General features: G+C 40.3%; 1 protein-coding gene across 3 annotated transcripts in view; it reads left to right on the top strand.

Annotated features, from left to right (window-relative positions):
- Positions 1 to 15,180, top strand: part of LOC141428824 (transmembrane channel-like protein 6) — a 30,450-nt gene extending 15,270 nt beyond the window's left edge. For 2 of the 3 annotated variants that reach the window (XM_074088844.1, XM_074088845.1), the window contains 10 exons: positions 3,488 to 3,636; positions 4,164 to 4,320; positions 5,178 to 5,413; positions 6,321 to 6,435; positions 6,892 to 7,001; positions 7,412 to 7,604; positions 8,955 to 9,049; positions 10,565 to 10,723; positions 12,247 to 12,380; positions 13,138 to 15,180. In XM_074088844.1, the coding sequence (XP_073944945.1) occupies positions 3,488 to 3,636; positions 4,164 to 4,320; positions 5,178 to 5,413; positions 6,321 to 6,435; positions 6,892 to 7,001; positions 7,412 to 7,604; positions 8,955 to 9,049; positions 10,565 to 10,723; positions 12,247 to 12,380; positions 13,138 to 13,412 (1,623 nt within the window). In that variant the 3' untranslated portion in view covers positions 13,413 to 15,180. The remainder of the gene's footprint in view (positions 1 to 3,487; positions 3,637 to 4,163; positions 4,321 to 5,177; positions 5,414 to 6,320; positions 6,436 to 6,891; positions 7,002 to 7,411; positions 7,605 to 8,954; positions 9,050 to 10,564; positions 10,724 to 12,246; positions 12,381 to 13,137) is intronic. The other variant, XR_012451468.1, reaches the window with a different exon arrangement.
- The last annotated feature ends 2,558 nt before the right edge of the window (positions 15,181 to 17,738 follow it).

Genomic DNA, 17,738 nt, shown 5'->3' with positions numbered 1-17,738 from the left:
TCCCAGTTTCTGAATTTATTACATTCCATACAGCTTTTACTTTATTTTCAGCGGATTTAACTTTATTACTAAGATAATCAGCTTTGGCAGCTATACATACTTTTTTAAATAATTTGGAATATTTTCTAACGTAGTCTAAAAACGAGGGGTCTTGACTGTGGCTTTTCATTTCATAAAGTTCGTAAAGCCTAGTTCTACTCTTATGTATTCCGACCGTGGCCCAGTCACTAAACTTTGCCTTGTTCCCGTTTCTCATTTTAGTTCTTAATTTGAAAACTTTTCCGAACTCTCGATTAATTACTGTAGACAGGTTCTTATATAGGACGTTAGGATCACTTCCCTCCATATAAGGCTCAGGAACGCTGTTGATAATATTGTCCTTGAATTTTTCTACACGGGCTTCTGTAATGGGTCTGTAGGTTACTACTTGATCATTCGTCTTTTTAAGTATTGTAAAACAGGCTTTTTGGCCGCTGTGATCGGAATTAAAACAGTTTATTATTTCCTTGTCCATAGCATCACACTTGCAGAAAATATTATCTAAACATGTAGCTGTGTTAGCCGTCACTCTCGTTGGTTCCTCAAAAAGATGAAACAAATTAAATGATTTAAATAAATTCAAAAGTCTTCCAGAATATCTATTTGCCGAGTCTAGTAAATTCACATTAAAATCTCCACATACGATGACAGATTTACTACTAGCAAAAACTTGTTTCAAAGCATCTTCCATCACGGGTTCGAACTGACAAAAGTCTGAGGACGGCGGCCTATATACACATAATATGATGTGATTCTCTAATTCAACACACGAAATTTCAATAACTCGTTCAATGGACAGCTGAACTACATTTTTTAGTTCTTTGCTTTTGTAATCGTCCTTAACAATAATCATAGAGCCTCCATGTATAGCCGATTTTCTAGTAAAGGAGCTGGCGATTCTGTAATTACAAATATTCAATAATAGTTCATGTTGTTTTAACCAGTGCTCAGTAATACACATTACTCCTACATTTAACGCATTCAGTTATTTTGCTGGAGAAGCCTTGTATATTTTGATGAATCAAAATAAAACTACGTTGCTCCTCCGCTGTCTCACGCGTTAGTTTAAAGACTGGCGGCCCGCGGGCGGCGCGCGCGCGGCGTGTCCGGCCCCGCTGCCGTCGTCCGCTACGTACCTAGGTTCGATATTAAATGCTAATAACTTTGCTGTAGCTACTTTACACTTTTTCGACAAAAACAATTTCAATTCATTTAATTTAATTTTTTTTACAAATTTATTAGTGTCAAAGAATTGATATTTATTATTATAACAAGTTACATTATACAACATAGCATTCCACTTAGATATTGTAACATTGCGCTCATAAGACAAATAACTAGAATATGGGAAAGCACATAAAATAATCTTATAGATGCCGCGCTGCTCCACAGCTGACAGTGCACGAAGAAAATCTTCAAAGCCAGATTTCTTTATGCGTAGACTGTTACCCAGCATGATGATCAACGTGGTTGAAGTGTCAAATTTGTCTTTAAACAATCGATCGGCAAACTGCTGGAGACTAGCACCGCGTAGGCAGTAGTTTACGACCCTTTGCTCCAGGAGCTGGTTGAGTATGGGTCCAAAACCCACGCCAATCTCGTCAGAGTACATGACAGTATTGACGGTAGGTAGCGTGCCTGAGTTTGCCATTGCAACCGGAGGAGTGCTTCGTGCAGCGGGCGGCGGGCTTGCGGTTGGCTCGGGGCGCGCGGGCGGCGGGTTGCTCGCAGGCGGCGGCGCTCCGACAGCCGGTGGGGAGTGCGCGGGTGGCGGGCGGGTCGCGGGCGGCGGGGAGCGTTGTAGTGGCGCGGGGCTCGCGAGCGGCGGGGGCCGCTCTGGCGGCGCGGGGCTCACGGGCGGCGCGGGGCTCGAGGGCGGCGGGGCCGCTCCGGCGGCGCGGGGCTCGCAGGCGACGGGGGCCGCGCGGGCGATGCAAGGCTGGCAAGCGGCGGGGGCCGCTCTGGGTGCACGGGGCTGGCGGGCGACGGGGACCGCCACACCGGCGCTCGGGGCCCGATGAGGTGGCTTTGTGCAGGCGAAGTTTCATGCGAACAAACACACATATGATTATTAATAAAAGAGTCAAAGCGTTCTTCATTATAGCGACACATGTTAACTAACTGTGTAGCAGCACTGACATGCGCACTAATTTCACGCTTGCTGCTTTCATATTTAGCGCTTATATCTCTAAGTGATTCTTCTAACCTACTGATTTTTGACAGTAAGGTCTTTGTCATACTGTCATGTAAAGAGTCTCGTGCTTCTAATTCACTCTGAGTTGATTTAAGTTTATTTATTATCACACTGCGCTCTTTAATTAAATGTACATTTTTTTGTAAACCATGTTTAGCATTTATATATTTCTGTGTGCGTCTAATAAATTTCTTAACTTTAATATATTTTTTTAGAGTTTTATTACTTACCAAATAGCATGATGTGGTTGAATCATCTTTTGTCAAATCAATTGTTGATATAACTGACTGAGAGTGGGACGCTGCGGGTGAACTACTGTTGGAGCAGATCATGCCTTCATATAAACTTTTGCCCATTAATTCATCATACAGACTATCAGTTTCGGCAGCTTGGTGACGCTCACATTCTATTTGAAGCTCATGTATGTCTCTGTGAGCTTCCGTTAGCTCACTTTCTAAGTCATCAAACTGCATCCACCGTGGACCCGTGACTTTAACCAGGTCGTCCGTCCATCTCGTTGGTGGGCATCCTACGCTGCGCTTGCCGACTCGCGGTCTCCACTCGAGAACATCTCGGCCCCAGCGACTATCCGACATCTTTTTAGGGTTCCGTAATCCGTAATCAACTAGGAGCCCTTATAGTTTCGCCATGTCTGTCAGTCTGTCTGTCCGCGGGTAAGCTCAGAGACCGTTAGTACTAGAAAGCTGTCATTTGACATGAATAATACATATCAGTCACGCCGACAAAGTGGTACAATAAAAAAAGTAAAAAAAAATTTTTAAGGTACCTGACGTAAAGCGGGGTGATTTTTTTTCTCGACTAACCCTATATTGTGGGTATTGTTGGATAGGTCTTTTAAAACCATTAGGCGGTTGCTAAGACAATTTTTCTATTCAGTAATCTGTTTGCGAAATATTCAACTTTAAAGTGCAAATTTTCATTGAAATCGAGCGTCCCCCCCCCCTCTAAAATCTAAACTGTTGGGTGGAAAAATTTGAAAAAATTCAGAATGGTAGTAAATATATCAAATTTACAAGGAAAATTATAGCGGCTAAGATTGCTTGAGAATTATTAGTAGTTTAAGAGTAAATAGCAGCCTAAGGTATAAAATATACCTGAACTTGGAAGATTCAGTACACATACGAAAAAATATTATTTGATTTTTTCGTAATGGCTACGGAACCCTATCCTGGGCGTGTACGACACGCTCTTGGCCGGTTTTTTTACTCATTTATATTTATTATGTCGTTCCAGGGCGGGTTCACAGAGTCCCTGCTGTTCTACGGTCACTATCACTCGGGCCCGGTGTCGGCGCGCGGGCCGCTCCGCTACAGTATGCCGTTCGCTTACTTCTTCACGATGCTCTCCCTCTATCTCTTGTTCTTCGCGCTGCTCTGCTACAGGTGAGACAGGGACGCCCTGTGTGCACACACTGCTCATTGAGTTAGTGCACTACTGGTCATTTATTTTCCCTCCTATAATCCTTTTTTCTTTGTAGCAAATTTTCATTTGTTTTTTTTTCACGAAGGCAATATTTCCAAGTCTGCTTTTTTAATGAAGCTTATTTTCACATTCGCGAAAAAATTTGTGTAAAGTACGAAAGTCGTACTGTGGGTATACGTTTGTGGGTATACGTTGCCTGTTTGTATGTAAGAACCAGTAAGAACATGTAATAGATTAAGGGGGCGTATTAGAGGCTCTGAAATTTAATCATATTACATAGTTCGTATAATGAATGGTTGACACAGCAACGAGCTGTTTGTTATTCTTGTTGTGCGAACTGACGTACACACGTCGTATGCTTGAATTTTTACTATTTTACCTATAATATACATATTATTTCTGCTACCGCTCTACATTATTTCATTTTTAGCCCGTGGTTAAATCACGCCCTGTCGATATATCTTTAATTATTGAATGTTGTGTTTAGGACGGCGCTATCGTACCGTCGTAATTTTATCGAGACGGCGCGGCGCGGCGGGCTGCGACACCAGTTCGCGAGCCGCGTGTTCTGCGGCTGGGACTTCGGCATCACCACGCCGCAGGCGCAGCGGTTGCACGCCAAGAGCATATTCAACGAGTTCAAGGTCTGTTTATAGGGGGTTTTGAGCCCGAATGGTGTACATACATGGCTTAAGTATACTAAAGTTCGTCTGTCACATGTACATAACTTTATTTCGACATCAAACTTAAAATAGTACACAATTTACAGAAAAGAAAAACATACGTACACTAAGTATTATACCTGCAGTAAGTATATGTGCCTACTACAGCGCTGATTTCCAGTTCCAGTCAATGAGTGCCTTGTTTTGCCGATTTTTGTTTCGATATTGTATGCAAATAGGTAAAGTATGTGTATTTAAGGTACTATAAACAAGTACTTTGCTCACCCGCGACCTCACTTACTCACTTACTTTAGTATTTAAAAATAAGAAAATAAAAATAAAAATAAAAAACCTTTATTGCCACAACTTAAATTTACATAAAATTACACATTGTTAAAAAAATAAAAAAATGTGGGAGAAAAATAAAAAGTCGGGACAATGGGTCCCCAGTCTCAGCATATGCTGGGCTTGATTGCCCCGCGCTGGTTTTCAGACTGGTCCCTGTGAGGAAGACGGCCGGTCGCAGCGCTTCTCACATTCCAATACTGGATAAGCCAAAAAAACAAAACAAAAAAACAATAACAGACAAAATAATTATAAGAGAAAAAAATATAACTATACCTACTTAAACATTAAAAAAAATGACAATCAAAGTTAGCTGCTTTTGGACATACATCGTGTTGTGTGTTATGTGTGTTTGTGATTTCAAGGATTTAAAAAACGTCCTTGCTTCCTTAATAGTTCTAGGTCATTGACATGAACCTCCGCAAAGTAACGCCTGATTCAATCTGAAACCGACCTGTCAAAGTTCAATATCACAACCAAACTTTACTTTCCAGGAGCTTCTAAACGAACAAACGAACACTGCCCCCATATCTTTCTGCACGAAGCTCGGCCAGCGTCTCGCTAACGTGGTGGTGACGGCATTCGTGCTGGCGGTGATAGTGGGGCTGGAGTACGGATTCCTCGAGCTGCTGCGCCACGAAAGCAAGCTGGCCCATTGGGAGATCTTGCTGTCCATGGGCATCACTGTCGCAGTCACTGTGTGCCCCTTGCTTTTCGCGCTGATCGTCAAGTAAGTATCGTCCCACTGCAGGGCCCAGGCGAACTGCAAACATGATTTGAATTTTGTATACGAGTATACAGGGTGGAAAGTTGAGATGGGGCAGCAAGGGCAGCTACTAGATCCCTTGCTGTTACGCGAAAATGCTCTTAGGAGACCTTTACTAACTTTTTGAGTGATGACAATCCACAATCACAGATTTTTGATAAAATGTACAGTCAGCGAGAAAATCGACAGTTTTTTTTTTACTGCCAATCGGTCCCATTTCTATCAAGGATTAAAACACTCTTTGAAACCAACTAAGGTTAGAGTACTAGAACACCCACAAATCAAAGAAAACTTTTTCCATACAATTCGTAGGGTACTAATTTGCAAAGTGAAACTTTCGCATGTTGTTTTTGTACGAATATAAATCCATTATGCTTAAAGAAAATTAAACAGTATGTAGACAACTAAAAACTGAACATTTTAACTGAAGTTAGTGTCTTAACCCAGTATTGCTGCCCTATCTCAACTTTCCACCCTGTATTGAAGGTACAGATCTGTTCGTTCACTCACGAAGGCGCAACGTCGTACGGATGTACGACAAGTCTATGTGTGTGTGCGTAGCTCGAACGTGTCCTCAGTCGCAAGCGTACCGTCAGTCACGCACACTAGGACTAAGACAACGTGTAAGTACGAGGTTTACTCGTACACATTGATAATTAGCTGTGGAGGGGCACGCCTTCGTGAGTGAACAGATCTGTACTATCTTTTGAAATTTTCTTATAAAAAAGTTTGCAATTTCCCATAAACTACTTTTTAATTTCTGGGATTTTTTGAGCTGGTCGCGAATTTAGTTTAAGTTACTTGTTTGTCCCTTTTTAGTTTTTTTTTAATGCAGTCGGGGGTTTTCAAATTATTTTTGTATGTGTTTTAGGTTAGAGTACTACAAGCCGCGTACGGCAGTGTACGTGACCTTGGCAAGGACTTGTTGCCTCGATATCGGGACTTTAATGTTGCTGCTGTACTACTGGGCTAACTCCAATGTCGACGTAAGTTATTATTATGAAGTACTAATGATTTACCCTTTTAAATATATGTGTTCGGGTTTTCGGGGGCGAAATAATGAGTTTTATCCAGTTTAAATGTGTTTTTCTTTCGTAATATATAAGAGCGGATTATTTGCAGTAGTTCCTTTGGCGGTAAAAAAAGAAGTATTATTTATTAATTATTGTAGTATGAAAAGAAAGGAATTACTGCGAATAATGCATAAGAGCGGTATTTCATTATTATCAAAGTGAATGCGGTGGACTGGCTGTGTTAGTGTTGGACTTGCAAACTGTTGTCTTGGGTTCGAACCTTGACAGACAAAATAATTTTTGCAGTGTGCAGAGGTGCAGAGATATTTCCAACTATTTGCTATTCCCACTTTTTTATTTAGTTCTGTTAAATTTTATGCTTTTGTTGTTTTATGTTTTTTATTTTATTATTTTGTTTTTATTGAGCAGTGCTGGGAGACTGCTTTCGGCCAGGAAGCGTATCGGCTGGTGTTGCTAGATGCAGTGGTATCCCTGCTAGTGTTGCCAGCGATTGAGTTTGTTAGAGCATTTATGTTTAAGTGAGTTTTTTTTTGTTATTTTTGTATTTGAATATTTATTTGACATGATTTTTTTGTACGTTTATTTTGTTTAAATTTTGTAGAAAAAAATCGGATTTCCAATAACCTGTCACTAAATCTTGACGCACCAAACTTCGATGTATGTACAAGGTCACGAGGAATTTGTGTGTCTTAAACCAATAGAAACGCTCCATTTACCTATCCTAGCTTCGCTGAGCTGTTTCCACTTGAGCTGCGCTGAGCAAGGATAGATTAATAAAACCGTTTTTTATAATTCATGAAAAACACATCCTCGCAACGCATCCTTTTAAATCTCTGGTGTAAACGCAGCCTAACACTTGTTTCTTTTTCTAACCGACTTGAAAAAAAAGGAGGAGGTATTTTTTATGTATAAAGGCAACAATTTACAGGTTACATCCAAAGTCGACTCCCCCAGAGTTCAACATAGCGTACAATTCGCTGACTATAATCTACAACCAAGCCGTGCTGTGGTTCGGCATGCTATTCTCGCCTTTATTGGCAGTGGCTGTAGCGCTGAAATTCCTGCTGCTATTTTACGTGAAGAGGGAATGCGCTTTGAGAGCTTGCCAGCCGGCTAGAAAGGTGAGTTATTAAAATCAGTGGCCATATTGTTTAACAGCTGTGGTGGCCTAGCGGTTTGACCTATCGCCTCTCAAGCAGAGGATCGTGGGTTCAAACCCCGGCTCGCACCTCTGAGTTTTTCGAAATTCATGTGCGAAATTACGTTTGAAATTTACCACGAGTTTACGGTGAAGGAAAACATCGTGAGGAAACCTGTATAAACCTGCGAAGTAATTTAATGGTGTGTGTGAAGTTCCCAATCCGCACTGGGCCCGCGTGGGAACTACAGCCCAAGCCGTTTCCTTCTGAGAGGAGGCCTGTGCCCAGCAGTGGAACTTATATAAGTTCCACTGCTGGGCACAGGCCTCCTCAAGCTATATAAGCTATGTAAGCCTATATAGGCTGGATGATGATGATGTTATTGTCTAACGCCGGAGCGCTCGCGATCGCATTCGCCGTCTCTTTCTACCCTCATCCCGTACCGTGTCGTGTGATAGAAGGAAGTGGTGAAAGCGACTGTGATTCCAAAGTCTCAAGGTGGTTTTCCACCGGCGAGGCGAGACGAGACGAGAATAGAATTGAAATTTCTATGGCAACGCCCGCGGCGACCCGCGGCGGCTCGCGGCGGGCGCGCGAGAATGTATACAAATTTCAATTCTCGTCTCGCCTCGCCAGTGGAACATCACCATCAGACATTAAAACCGCTGTTTAGAATACACAAAGCATTTGTTTGTTTGTCTCTTTATTGTCTAAAAAGGAAATACAAAAAGGTTACAAAAAAGTGCTAAGTACAAAGGCGGAATTATCCCTGAAGGGATCTCTGGCAGTCAACTTTTGAGTGGTAGAGAAGAGCAAATAAATAAGGATCGATAAATTAAGCGAAACTTTTGAGTTTGATTGTTGAATTAATCTGTCATCTCCCAGGATAACAGGATCAAAGGAATTTGGGCACAATTTGTGCCTCTGGGAGAGGACAGGTTAAATGTAAATGCCTGTTTCGCCATTCATTTATAAATTTGATGTGATATTTAATGAAATAAATGTGGATAACTCTTGTCTTAAATCTAGTTTAGTTCGTTAGTTCGACATGTTTCGGGCTAATTTGTAGCGCTTTCCCTTGGAGCAACGCGACTTGGCGGTTCGGAGAGGAAGGGCTGTGAATTAGGCCAAACTCGATTTAAGACGTGAGTTGACCGATTTATTTCATTAAATATGTGTGAGTCTCAGGGCGTTTCGACATGAAAACGCTCTCACGGTAGTTCCATGTTCAACATTTTATGTGACAGATTAATGTGATGTTGTCGCTGTTTATTTGGACAAAACAAACAAAGACGGCACCACATTTATGTTATGTTCGCAACGTTTGTGTAGATCTGGCGCGCGGCGCAGACGCAGACCGTGCTGTACATGCTGGTGGCGATGTCTCTCTTCACCACGCTCTTCGGGATAGGGACGCTGTTCCTCGGGTAAGTCATGCACGTACAGCCACCAGCACTAATATCTGACACAACAAGCGCGCATAAATATCTGATACGGCTCTATTTCTAGGGCCGGAAGGACGTGTCAGATATTTTTACACGCTCCGCTGTGGCAGATATTAATAATAATAATAATAATAAATAAATATCATGGGACACTTGACACCAATTGACCTAGTCCCAAACTAAGCAAAGCTTGTACTATGGATACTAGGCAACGGATAAACATACTTATATAGATAAATACATACTTAAATACATATTAAACATCCAAGACCCGAGAACAAAACATTCGTGTTATTCACACAAATATCTGCCCCGGCCGGGATTCGAACCCAGGACCTCAAGCTTCGTAGTCAGGTGCTCTAACCACTTAGCCATCCGGTCGTCAAAATGCTAGCATAATGACGTCGCATTGCTTGACAAGGGAATTTAATATGACATTTACTGTGAGAACGTTCTACGGTGGGTCAGGAATCAAATGGTTCTATTGTACACGGGTTAATCGGGAGAAAATTGTCATTTAATATGTTTATGATTGTTTTTAGGGTTCCGTACCTCAAAAGGAAAAAACGGAACCCTTATAGGATCACTTTTTGTACGTCTGTCTGTCTGTGTCTGTCAAGACCCTTTTTCTCAGGAACCCGTGGAGGTATCAAGCTGAACCCTGACCAGCCCTAACCTGAGTCTACTGTCCCTTACGCAATCAAAAGATACAGCCGTTTATGCTGCAAATTTTCGACACTCGCAAGGGAATCAAAACCTACAGGGTACTTCCCGTGAACTCAGAATCTCGAAATTTGGTACGAAGCAACGTCTTATAGCACAGATAAAGGAAAAATTGCGACAAGCGTAAATTTTTAGTAACATCATGTAATAAAAATATTTTTAACAATTCGTACGGAACCCTCGGTGCGCGAGTCCGGCTCGCACTTGGTCGGTTTTTCATTCGCGGACTCTCCGCTTCCCCGCTCGCGCTCGTTTCTCCACCCTGCTTCCCCGCTCCGCATCCTCACTCCTCTTCCCGGTTTTGTATGAATTTTTATACTAGTTACCAACTCCTTGTCCACTGAAAAGAAGCAGAGTTTCTATGCAATTTTATTGGTGGATTTTTATCTCGCTCCGCTCCAGTGGACAGGCAGCCTTAGAAACGCTGTGCCCTTAATAATCATCATCATCCCAGCCTATATACGTCCCAGTGCTGGGCACATGCCTCCTCTCAGAATGAGAGGGCTTGTGCCGCAGATCCCACGCGGGCCTAGTGTTGAATGGGAACTTCACACAATCCTTTGAACTGCCTCGCAGGTTTGTGCAGGTTTCCTCACGATGTTTTCCTTCACTGTAAAAGCTTGTGGCGAATTTCAAATGTAATTTGGCATATGAATTTCGCAAAAACTGAGGTGCGAGCGGGGATTTGAACCCACGATCCTCTGCTTGTGAGGCCATAGGTCTAACCACTAGGCCACCATGGCTAAGTGCTCTAAAGTTTACATTTATTTTCAGCTCGTCATCACAATCGTGCGGGCCGTTCAAGGAGTACGAGACGGTGTTCGCTGTGCTGACGGAGGGAGTGTTGCGGCTGTCGCAGCGGCCGGCGGCGCGCGCGGCGCTCACGTTCGCCACGCGGCCTGGCGTCATCGGCTTTCTCGCTCTCGCACTCTGGTAATACTGCGATAGGTTTTTTTTTAAATAATTTATTGAATCAGGCGTTACTTGCCGCGATCGCCGCGAAGTGTATGCGATTCGTACAAAATTATTTATAGATATATTAATAAGCCTCAGCTGTACGTTATGTTACGGTTAAGAACCAATACCGTCTATGTACCATCTTTTAGCATGATAGTTAGGTGTTATTATAACAAGCACTTATGGTTCGGAAAAACCTCTGTTGAGAAGAATCCAGCAAGAAACTCGACGAGGTATATATTTTTTTAAACAGACTTTCAATTATTTATTATTGAATGATATCTATAAATCACAAGTATTTAACACAACTTTATTTTTAACACAGTAGGTTCGCTATTTGAAGTAAGGGATCGTCAATGCGGATCGGAATTATTTCCAAATATCCCTATCCATGATATTATCATTAACTTTATAATACGCCTTAGATATTAATTGTAATCAAATGAACTACTAGAACAAGCAATAATTACTTTGCTCACTGGCAATTTCAACCAGAGTTCAACCTTAGAGCAACACAACCGTTCACCATACTACCAAATGTTAAACTCTTACAGCCTTATTCATAAAAAATCCTTAATTGAGGTTCTTCTTCTCTTTTAAAATATGCTTTTCTGTCCTAATTAATAGGACGATTTCGCCAGTGTCAAGTTAAACTCTCTTTGAGAGGCACGTTGTATGGTGATTGTAGTTTTTGCAACTTGATAGTAAAATTCCAAAAACCACGTGGAGACCACTTGCGCATTTAAAAATGTTAGACACGAGAGCAATATAGGATTTTGGGATCACTGTTCACTGTACGCATAAAACACTATCAAAATTATACTTCAACTAGCCAAAGAAACAGAAATAGCAAAATTACATATTGTCTACATCCGCCATCTTCGAATGCTCAAATCGAATCCCAACTTTAGCAGAGCCTTGATCGACTGATTAGCGCTAACAGACGTTTATGAATCATGTTTTTTAGCATCGGGCCTTCAAGGAGCCTTCAAGGAGGCTCTAACTTTTTATGAATAAGGCTGTTAGTTGTTAGGCTGTTAGATGTTTCACAGAGGTGACATTATAAAATACAAGAGTTTACTCGCGGCTTCGCACGCGTAAACTATTTGGTCTGGTAATTACAATTGAATTTCCGGGGTTTTACAAATTTCCCCTGGGTATTCCCAAAATGTATATCAGTCTTCATTGAGGTTGTGTTAAGAACAACTGTCCAAAATTTCAAGCCCAGCGGTTGTTATATCGAGATTTTATCCCTATCCTGTGGCGTTCTCGCCAACGAACTATAATATCAGTTTGGCGAGTGGATATGTACAGTAAGTAAGTGTATGTAATACCTATGAGAAATAAATTAAAAAAAAATATATATCGGAATAAAAAGTATCCTATGTTTTAATCCAGATTATAAACTAACTCTTTGCCAAATTTCATCCCAATTCGACCAGCGGTTTCAGTGTGAAGAAGTAACAAACATATTCAGTCACTCACACGTGTTGTTACAGCGTGTGGGTGTACTACATGCGCGCGCGCGCGCGGGCGCAGCACGCGATGGCGGCCATCTTGCGGCGGATGCTGGTACTACAGGCAAAAGACAAGGACTTCTTGCTCAACGCCATCGCCAAGGTCTCCAATGGAGGTACTTGAACACACTACTATAAGATGTACCACGTTCTGTATAGACGCTTGCTAAGTTTAATTTATTAGCGTTTTGTGCCTGAATCGATTTGTGGTCCAAACGGAGCCCTATTGCTTTCACGTGTCCACTTGTCTGTCTGTCATCTGTCACACCGGGTTTCAAGTCAAACGGTTGGAGCTGCAGTCTCCATACTGGCAAAAAAAAATCTTAAATGTTTCAATTGGTGTTCTGAAGATTTTTTTACTTTCCGCCATATACGAATGTATTGATAAATCAAATTTTCTCTGAAATATCCACGTTTTTCCTATTATTTTAGAGATGTACGGAATCCTCGGTGCGCGAGAGGTAATATCGATGATTATGCCACTGTCGAGATGTTTATTTTGCCACTGTTCGGTATCTAACCTAACTTAATCCCTTCCATTCCTCCCAGTCCGATATAACTATTATTATCTTTAATTATTTCGCTGTTTAGTAAGTATATTTTTTTCATCATTATAATTTAATTTATAATCCTACAAGAAAAGTCGCGACAGCGTTTTTTTTGATGACCATTATACAGGCTGTTCCAGAAAGTAGAGTCAAGCGAAAGGCTAGATGGCAACAGAAAAGGTATCCAAAACCATTAAAAAATAATATTTTTTCTTTAATTTTCGTTATTGTTGGGCTGCTCCTTGACATTATTTACCTATGGACTTTCGCTTGACCCTTTTTGATAGAACTTTATTTTATTTCAACTAATCCGCCTGTTTTCCAGAATGGATGTACAGCCCCAAATCAGAAGAGCAAGCGAACAGCCACACCTGGAAGTACTTGAACGAGGTCCGGAAACCTTCAAACTCTGATTACCATTTCGACGCGTCCCGCCTCAGCCACTCCCTCCTCGACCGTTCGGCCAGGAGCCGCCCGACCTCCTACCAACCGGAGGTGTCCCGGTCCAATGACGGGGACACGGACAGTTCGTTCAGTTGGCAGGGGTCGAGTAGCTGCTTGAATAAGGGGGAGGGGAGCGGGGATAAGAAATGGATTTGAGTTTGGGAATGTCTACGAATCAAGCGTTTGTTTGTGGTGGGTCTTTATCCATGGAGTAATACCGTTACCTTGCTTCTTCCCTACTCACCTACTAAGATTACACATAATGAGGGCTAAAACACAGGTGAAATATCGCTAGATGGCGTTAGTATCGTGAGGGTAGTTTTGCTTGCAATGAGGGCTATCGCGTATGAATCGCCGCTAGAGGCGCTAGTGTAGCGTGAGGTCTCCGAAATGTCAAATCTCATAGTTTTTGGGTGAGCTACGCGGGTTTATTTATAATTTGAATAATTTTGTGAATATTTTGCAATATCTGAAATTAATTATGACAAATATGCGTTCCGGGGCAATGAATGTCTGTGTTTTGAGACAGTTTTGTCTTTCGGAAACCTTTGTCCTCCCTTTTTTCCGAACAAAACGGGGACTATGCAACACTGTGGCATGCTCGATATTTTATGGTACGGTTTTAAGGTGTATTAAATATGATTTTAATCTAAACTTTGTTTTCATGCCCGTAATAACAGACTTTGAAAGCCATACTTAAAAACCTCACGCAACAGTGCGCCATCTAGTGAGACAAAAAACGATAGCCCTCATTGGCTTATAACTAAATGAACCAATAGGGAATATTACTGAAATTTTCTCCCGTCAGAGTGCAGCACTAGCACAAAACCTTAAACAGTTTTTTGAGTATCTTAAGAGCGTTTATACCTGCTGAGCTGGCAACGTTGCATTTTTGTTAGTTTTTCTCGATTATTCCATAAAAATAAATGAAAATTAAAAATGCCGTCTGACATAACTCATCTTAATATATAAGTTAATATGTCTACTCCAATAATTATTCGTGATAGACTTATATTCTTTAAAAACGAACAAATGTTTATTAAAGCTCTTAAGTGCCATAATATCGTATTATTTCAATTATTTTTTTGGAAATACAGCTCTGTCGTTACTATCAATTTAAAATATCATGTTATTTTGTTACTAATAAATATATCATGATTTCTATAGGTACTAATATTCCTTGCCTCTTTGGTCATGATCTGTAATGGAGACAAAATGTAAAGAGAACTGACATTATCATGGGTTTGCGCTAGTGTCGCCCCCTGCGCAGAGCTTTGCCCAAGCTTTGCCTAATTTGCCCAATTGCAAGCAAGACCGTAACGTCAAAAAACCTCACGATACTAACGCCATCTAGCCATATATTAAATAAATAAATAAATAAAAAAATATTTCGCCTGTCTTTTAACCCTCATTATGTTACACTGACCCAACTCTTTCTAATACCATAAGCCGCTGACTAAAATAAATGTGTCGTCTTAGAGCTTGTCCAGACTCGCGCGTTTCATTTTTATATTGCGTCCAGATGACGCGTTTTACGCGCGTAATAACTAATATTAACTACAATAAAAATATAAAATCTATACGTCCACTCGCCATGGAGTCGCGCGTGGTAGTGGACGCAGCAATGGCGCCTGGGTATCTCAACTCGCGCGTAGTACGTGCGAGTCGAGAGTCGCGCTCATTGCACGCGATTTACGCGCGAGTTGCGAAACGCGCAGCATCATCTGGACGGGATATATGTAGCCCCAGTACCTCGGGAACGCGCGAGTGGACTCGCGCGAGTCCACTCGCGCGTAAATCGCTTCATCTGGACAAGCTCTTATGTCGTGCCGCTGATAGTTGGGACTGTGTGAGATACCACATTATGATGTTGACTTACATATGTATATTTTTTCTTTATCAAAATAAAATATGGGCCCGCGTGGGAACTGTGCCCTGCAGTGGGACGTATATAGGCTGGAATGATGATGATGGTGATCAAAATAAAAACAGGAACGAATAGTTAAGGACAATAATCAGGCATATGCTTTGTCATCTGAATGAAAAAAAAAATGCTTCATCAATTAATCTTAAGTTATCCGATCCCACACAGATTACCCTATCTTGCAAGCATTTATTATTTTATTGGTTTTTTTATTTTATTGTTATATTTACATATGTCGAACTGTGTTTACAAGATCTCTGTTTTTATACATGAACTGATACTGTTAGAGTTAAGTAGGCTATATGTTATATTAATTTCTATAGTTAATAGTGAAAAGTACGATGAAATATATGGAATGATAGCGTTTTTGTTTTATCTACACCCATATAGTAATCCTCAATTATGCGTTCAAAACCATTGGTAATGGCCAGCATTACGACATTGGATTTTATTATGAACACGGCTATATCGTACGCGACCACGTGCAGTCAATGGTTCTTGAACACATGATAGAAGATTTAATATATGGATATAGATAAAATATTGTATGCAACTATACGTAATTAGGCCTTAAAACACTCATGTGACCCTATTAAACCCACACTCGTGTTTTAAGGACCCCTATTACGATACAGTTGCATAAAATACTATTACACATAATATCGCTTTTTACGTAGCGTTTTGGTGGTATTGCATAGAAATGTACAAAATAAATACAAGTAGTCGGCTTCTAACGGATGTTTGGTCAAACTATTTGGTCTTCAGCTAAGCTATTTTTGTATTTCGTTAAATAGCTAATTAAAAACTGGTGTCTCACTGTAGTTTTAACCCGTCGAACGCCCTGCGCGCCACAGGGCGCGTATCTAAGTACTCGTGATTAGTCAATTTTTGTTCTAGTTTCGATCACCTTTTAACATAGGGTACTTGTCCAAAATTACTCAAAAAAGTCATTGGTCGCGCGACGGGTTAATTTAAAGATTAAAAGGTGTCTTAAAATTAATTCAACATATTTCAGCAGATAGTAAGGTTAGCTTGATTGAACACCCCTGTAACAGTTGGTCGAAAGTAATGAAATACATTTACAGACCTTGTAAATGATTCGAAATAGACTTTTATACGTGCTAGTTTTCGATGGTTGTTGTAAGGTAATTGCTTAAGTGTTCTAGATAATGTTCATTTTTTACTGAAATTTCTTGACTAAAAAAAAAAAAAAAAAAAATTTAAAATTTAAACTGTTTATTTCTCTGAAAATTATTTGTTTACATTACATAGCTTAACTTCTAATCTTAATTCGGGTATTAAAGATTATTGGAGTTAAGGAGCTAGTAAGGAGATTATGGAGGAGGACTGAAAACTCGTTACAACGAGTACAGTGATATTATTTAAGCATAATAAATAAATATAATGGAGGCTTTTATAGTATTTTTTATTTTATAGTCGTTGTATTAGACGATATCGATTTTTATATTAGTGGCAAAAAAACCTTGAATGGAGTTTGAAGAAAATTATTTCTGTTGTATTATTTAACTACTTGATATAGTTTTACTATGTGATTAATTGTGAACGTTGTAACTAATAATATTATATAAATGGTGCTATTTGTATGCAGAGAAAATATAATGAATTTACTAAACCAACAATATTATTAACTGAAATAAATAAATACCTATACAATTTTAAACAGTTTTTATTTTAGTTTTAATAGTATTTATCAAATTCTAAAGGGCATCCTGTGTCATATCATGCGTAGAAAGTCCGTAACGTACTTATAATAAAAGTAATGAAATAAAGACTTCCTGCTCCTTCTACAGAACAGGTTCTCTACCTGCTACCCAAAAGATTGTTAAGGCACTTGTTCCAAGCGCCAGCGAGGAAGCGATTAGCTTAGCTATCAACTATTTGCTCGCTCAATAATCGTGCAATGTAATAATTAGATATAGATCCGTGTCAAATGGTTTTATACAAAAAAAAAAACATAGAAATCGGTCGAGCCGTTTTCGGAGGAGTCCGTATAAATCAATAGTATGGAGAATCATCAAATCATAATCAAATAAGAAATCATAAATCAAATAAGAGAAATTAGTACAGTTTCTTTAAAAAAAAAGAAGAAAATTAAAACTAACATATTTTAAGCCTAAAAAGCTTATCTCAAAATAAATCACCCACATAGCAGCTGCTTGGCGTAATCTGGAGTTGGAGGCCGAGACCCACTTTGGGTCACTGCGCCCCCGTATAGTATAGTCATACTCAGCGGCACAAAATTTGGCCAACTGTACATACGAAATTACCTATTTTAGCATACATTTGGGGCCAGATTTTTTTTCCGCTCAGTATAGATCCTGCTCTGCGTTTTCTTCGTATGGAATGCCAACTTGACCGACGAAAGAGCCAGCCACCTGTAGAACTGACAAGCTTCCTTTTTGGTTCATTTTTTATCACTGGCCGGATAAAAAAATCTACGTGATAATCATCGGTTACCATGGAGACGCGTCGTTAGACACGTCAGTCACTGTTTGTTTATTTGTTATCAAGTTTCCCTTAAACAATAATCAAATAAT

Source organism: Choristoneura fumiferana, chromosome 6, assembly GCF_025370935.1.
Source record: "Choristoneura fumiferana chromosome 6, NRCan_CFum_1, whole genome shotgun sequence".
Classification (NCBI taxonomy): Eukaryota; Metazoa; Arthropoda; class Insecta; order Lepidoptera; family Tortricidae; genus Choristoneura; species Choristoneura fumiferana.
This window is presented reverse-complemented; position numbering and strand designations above follow the sequence as displayed.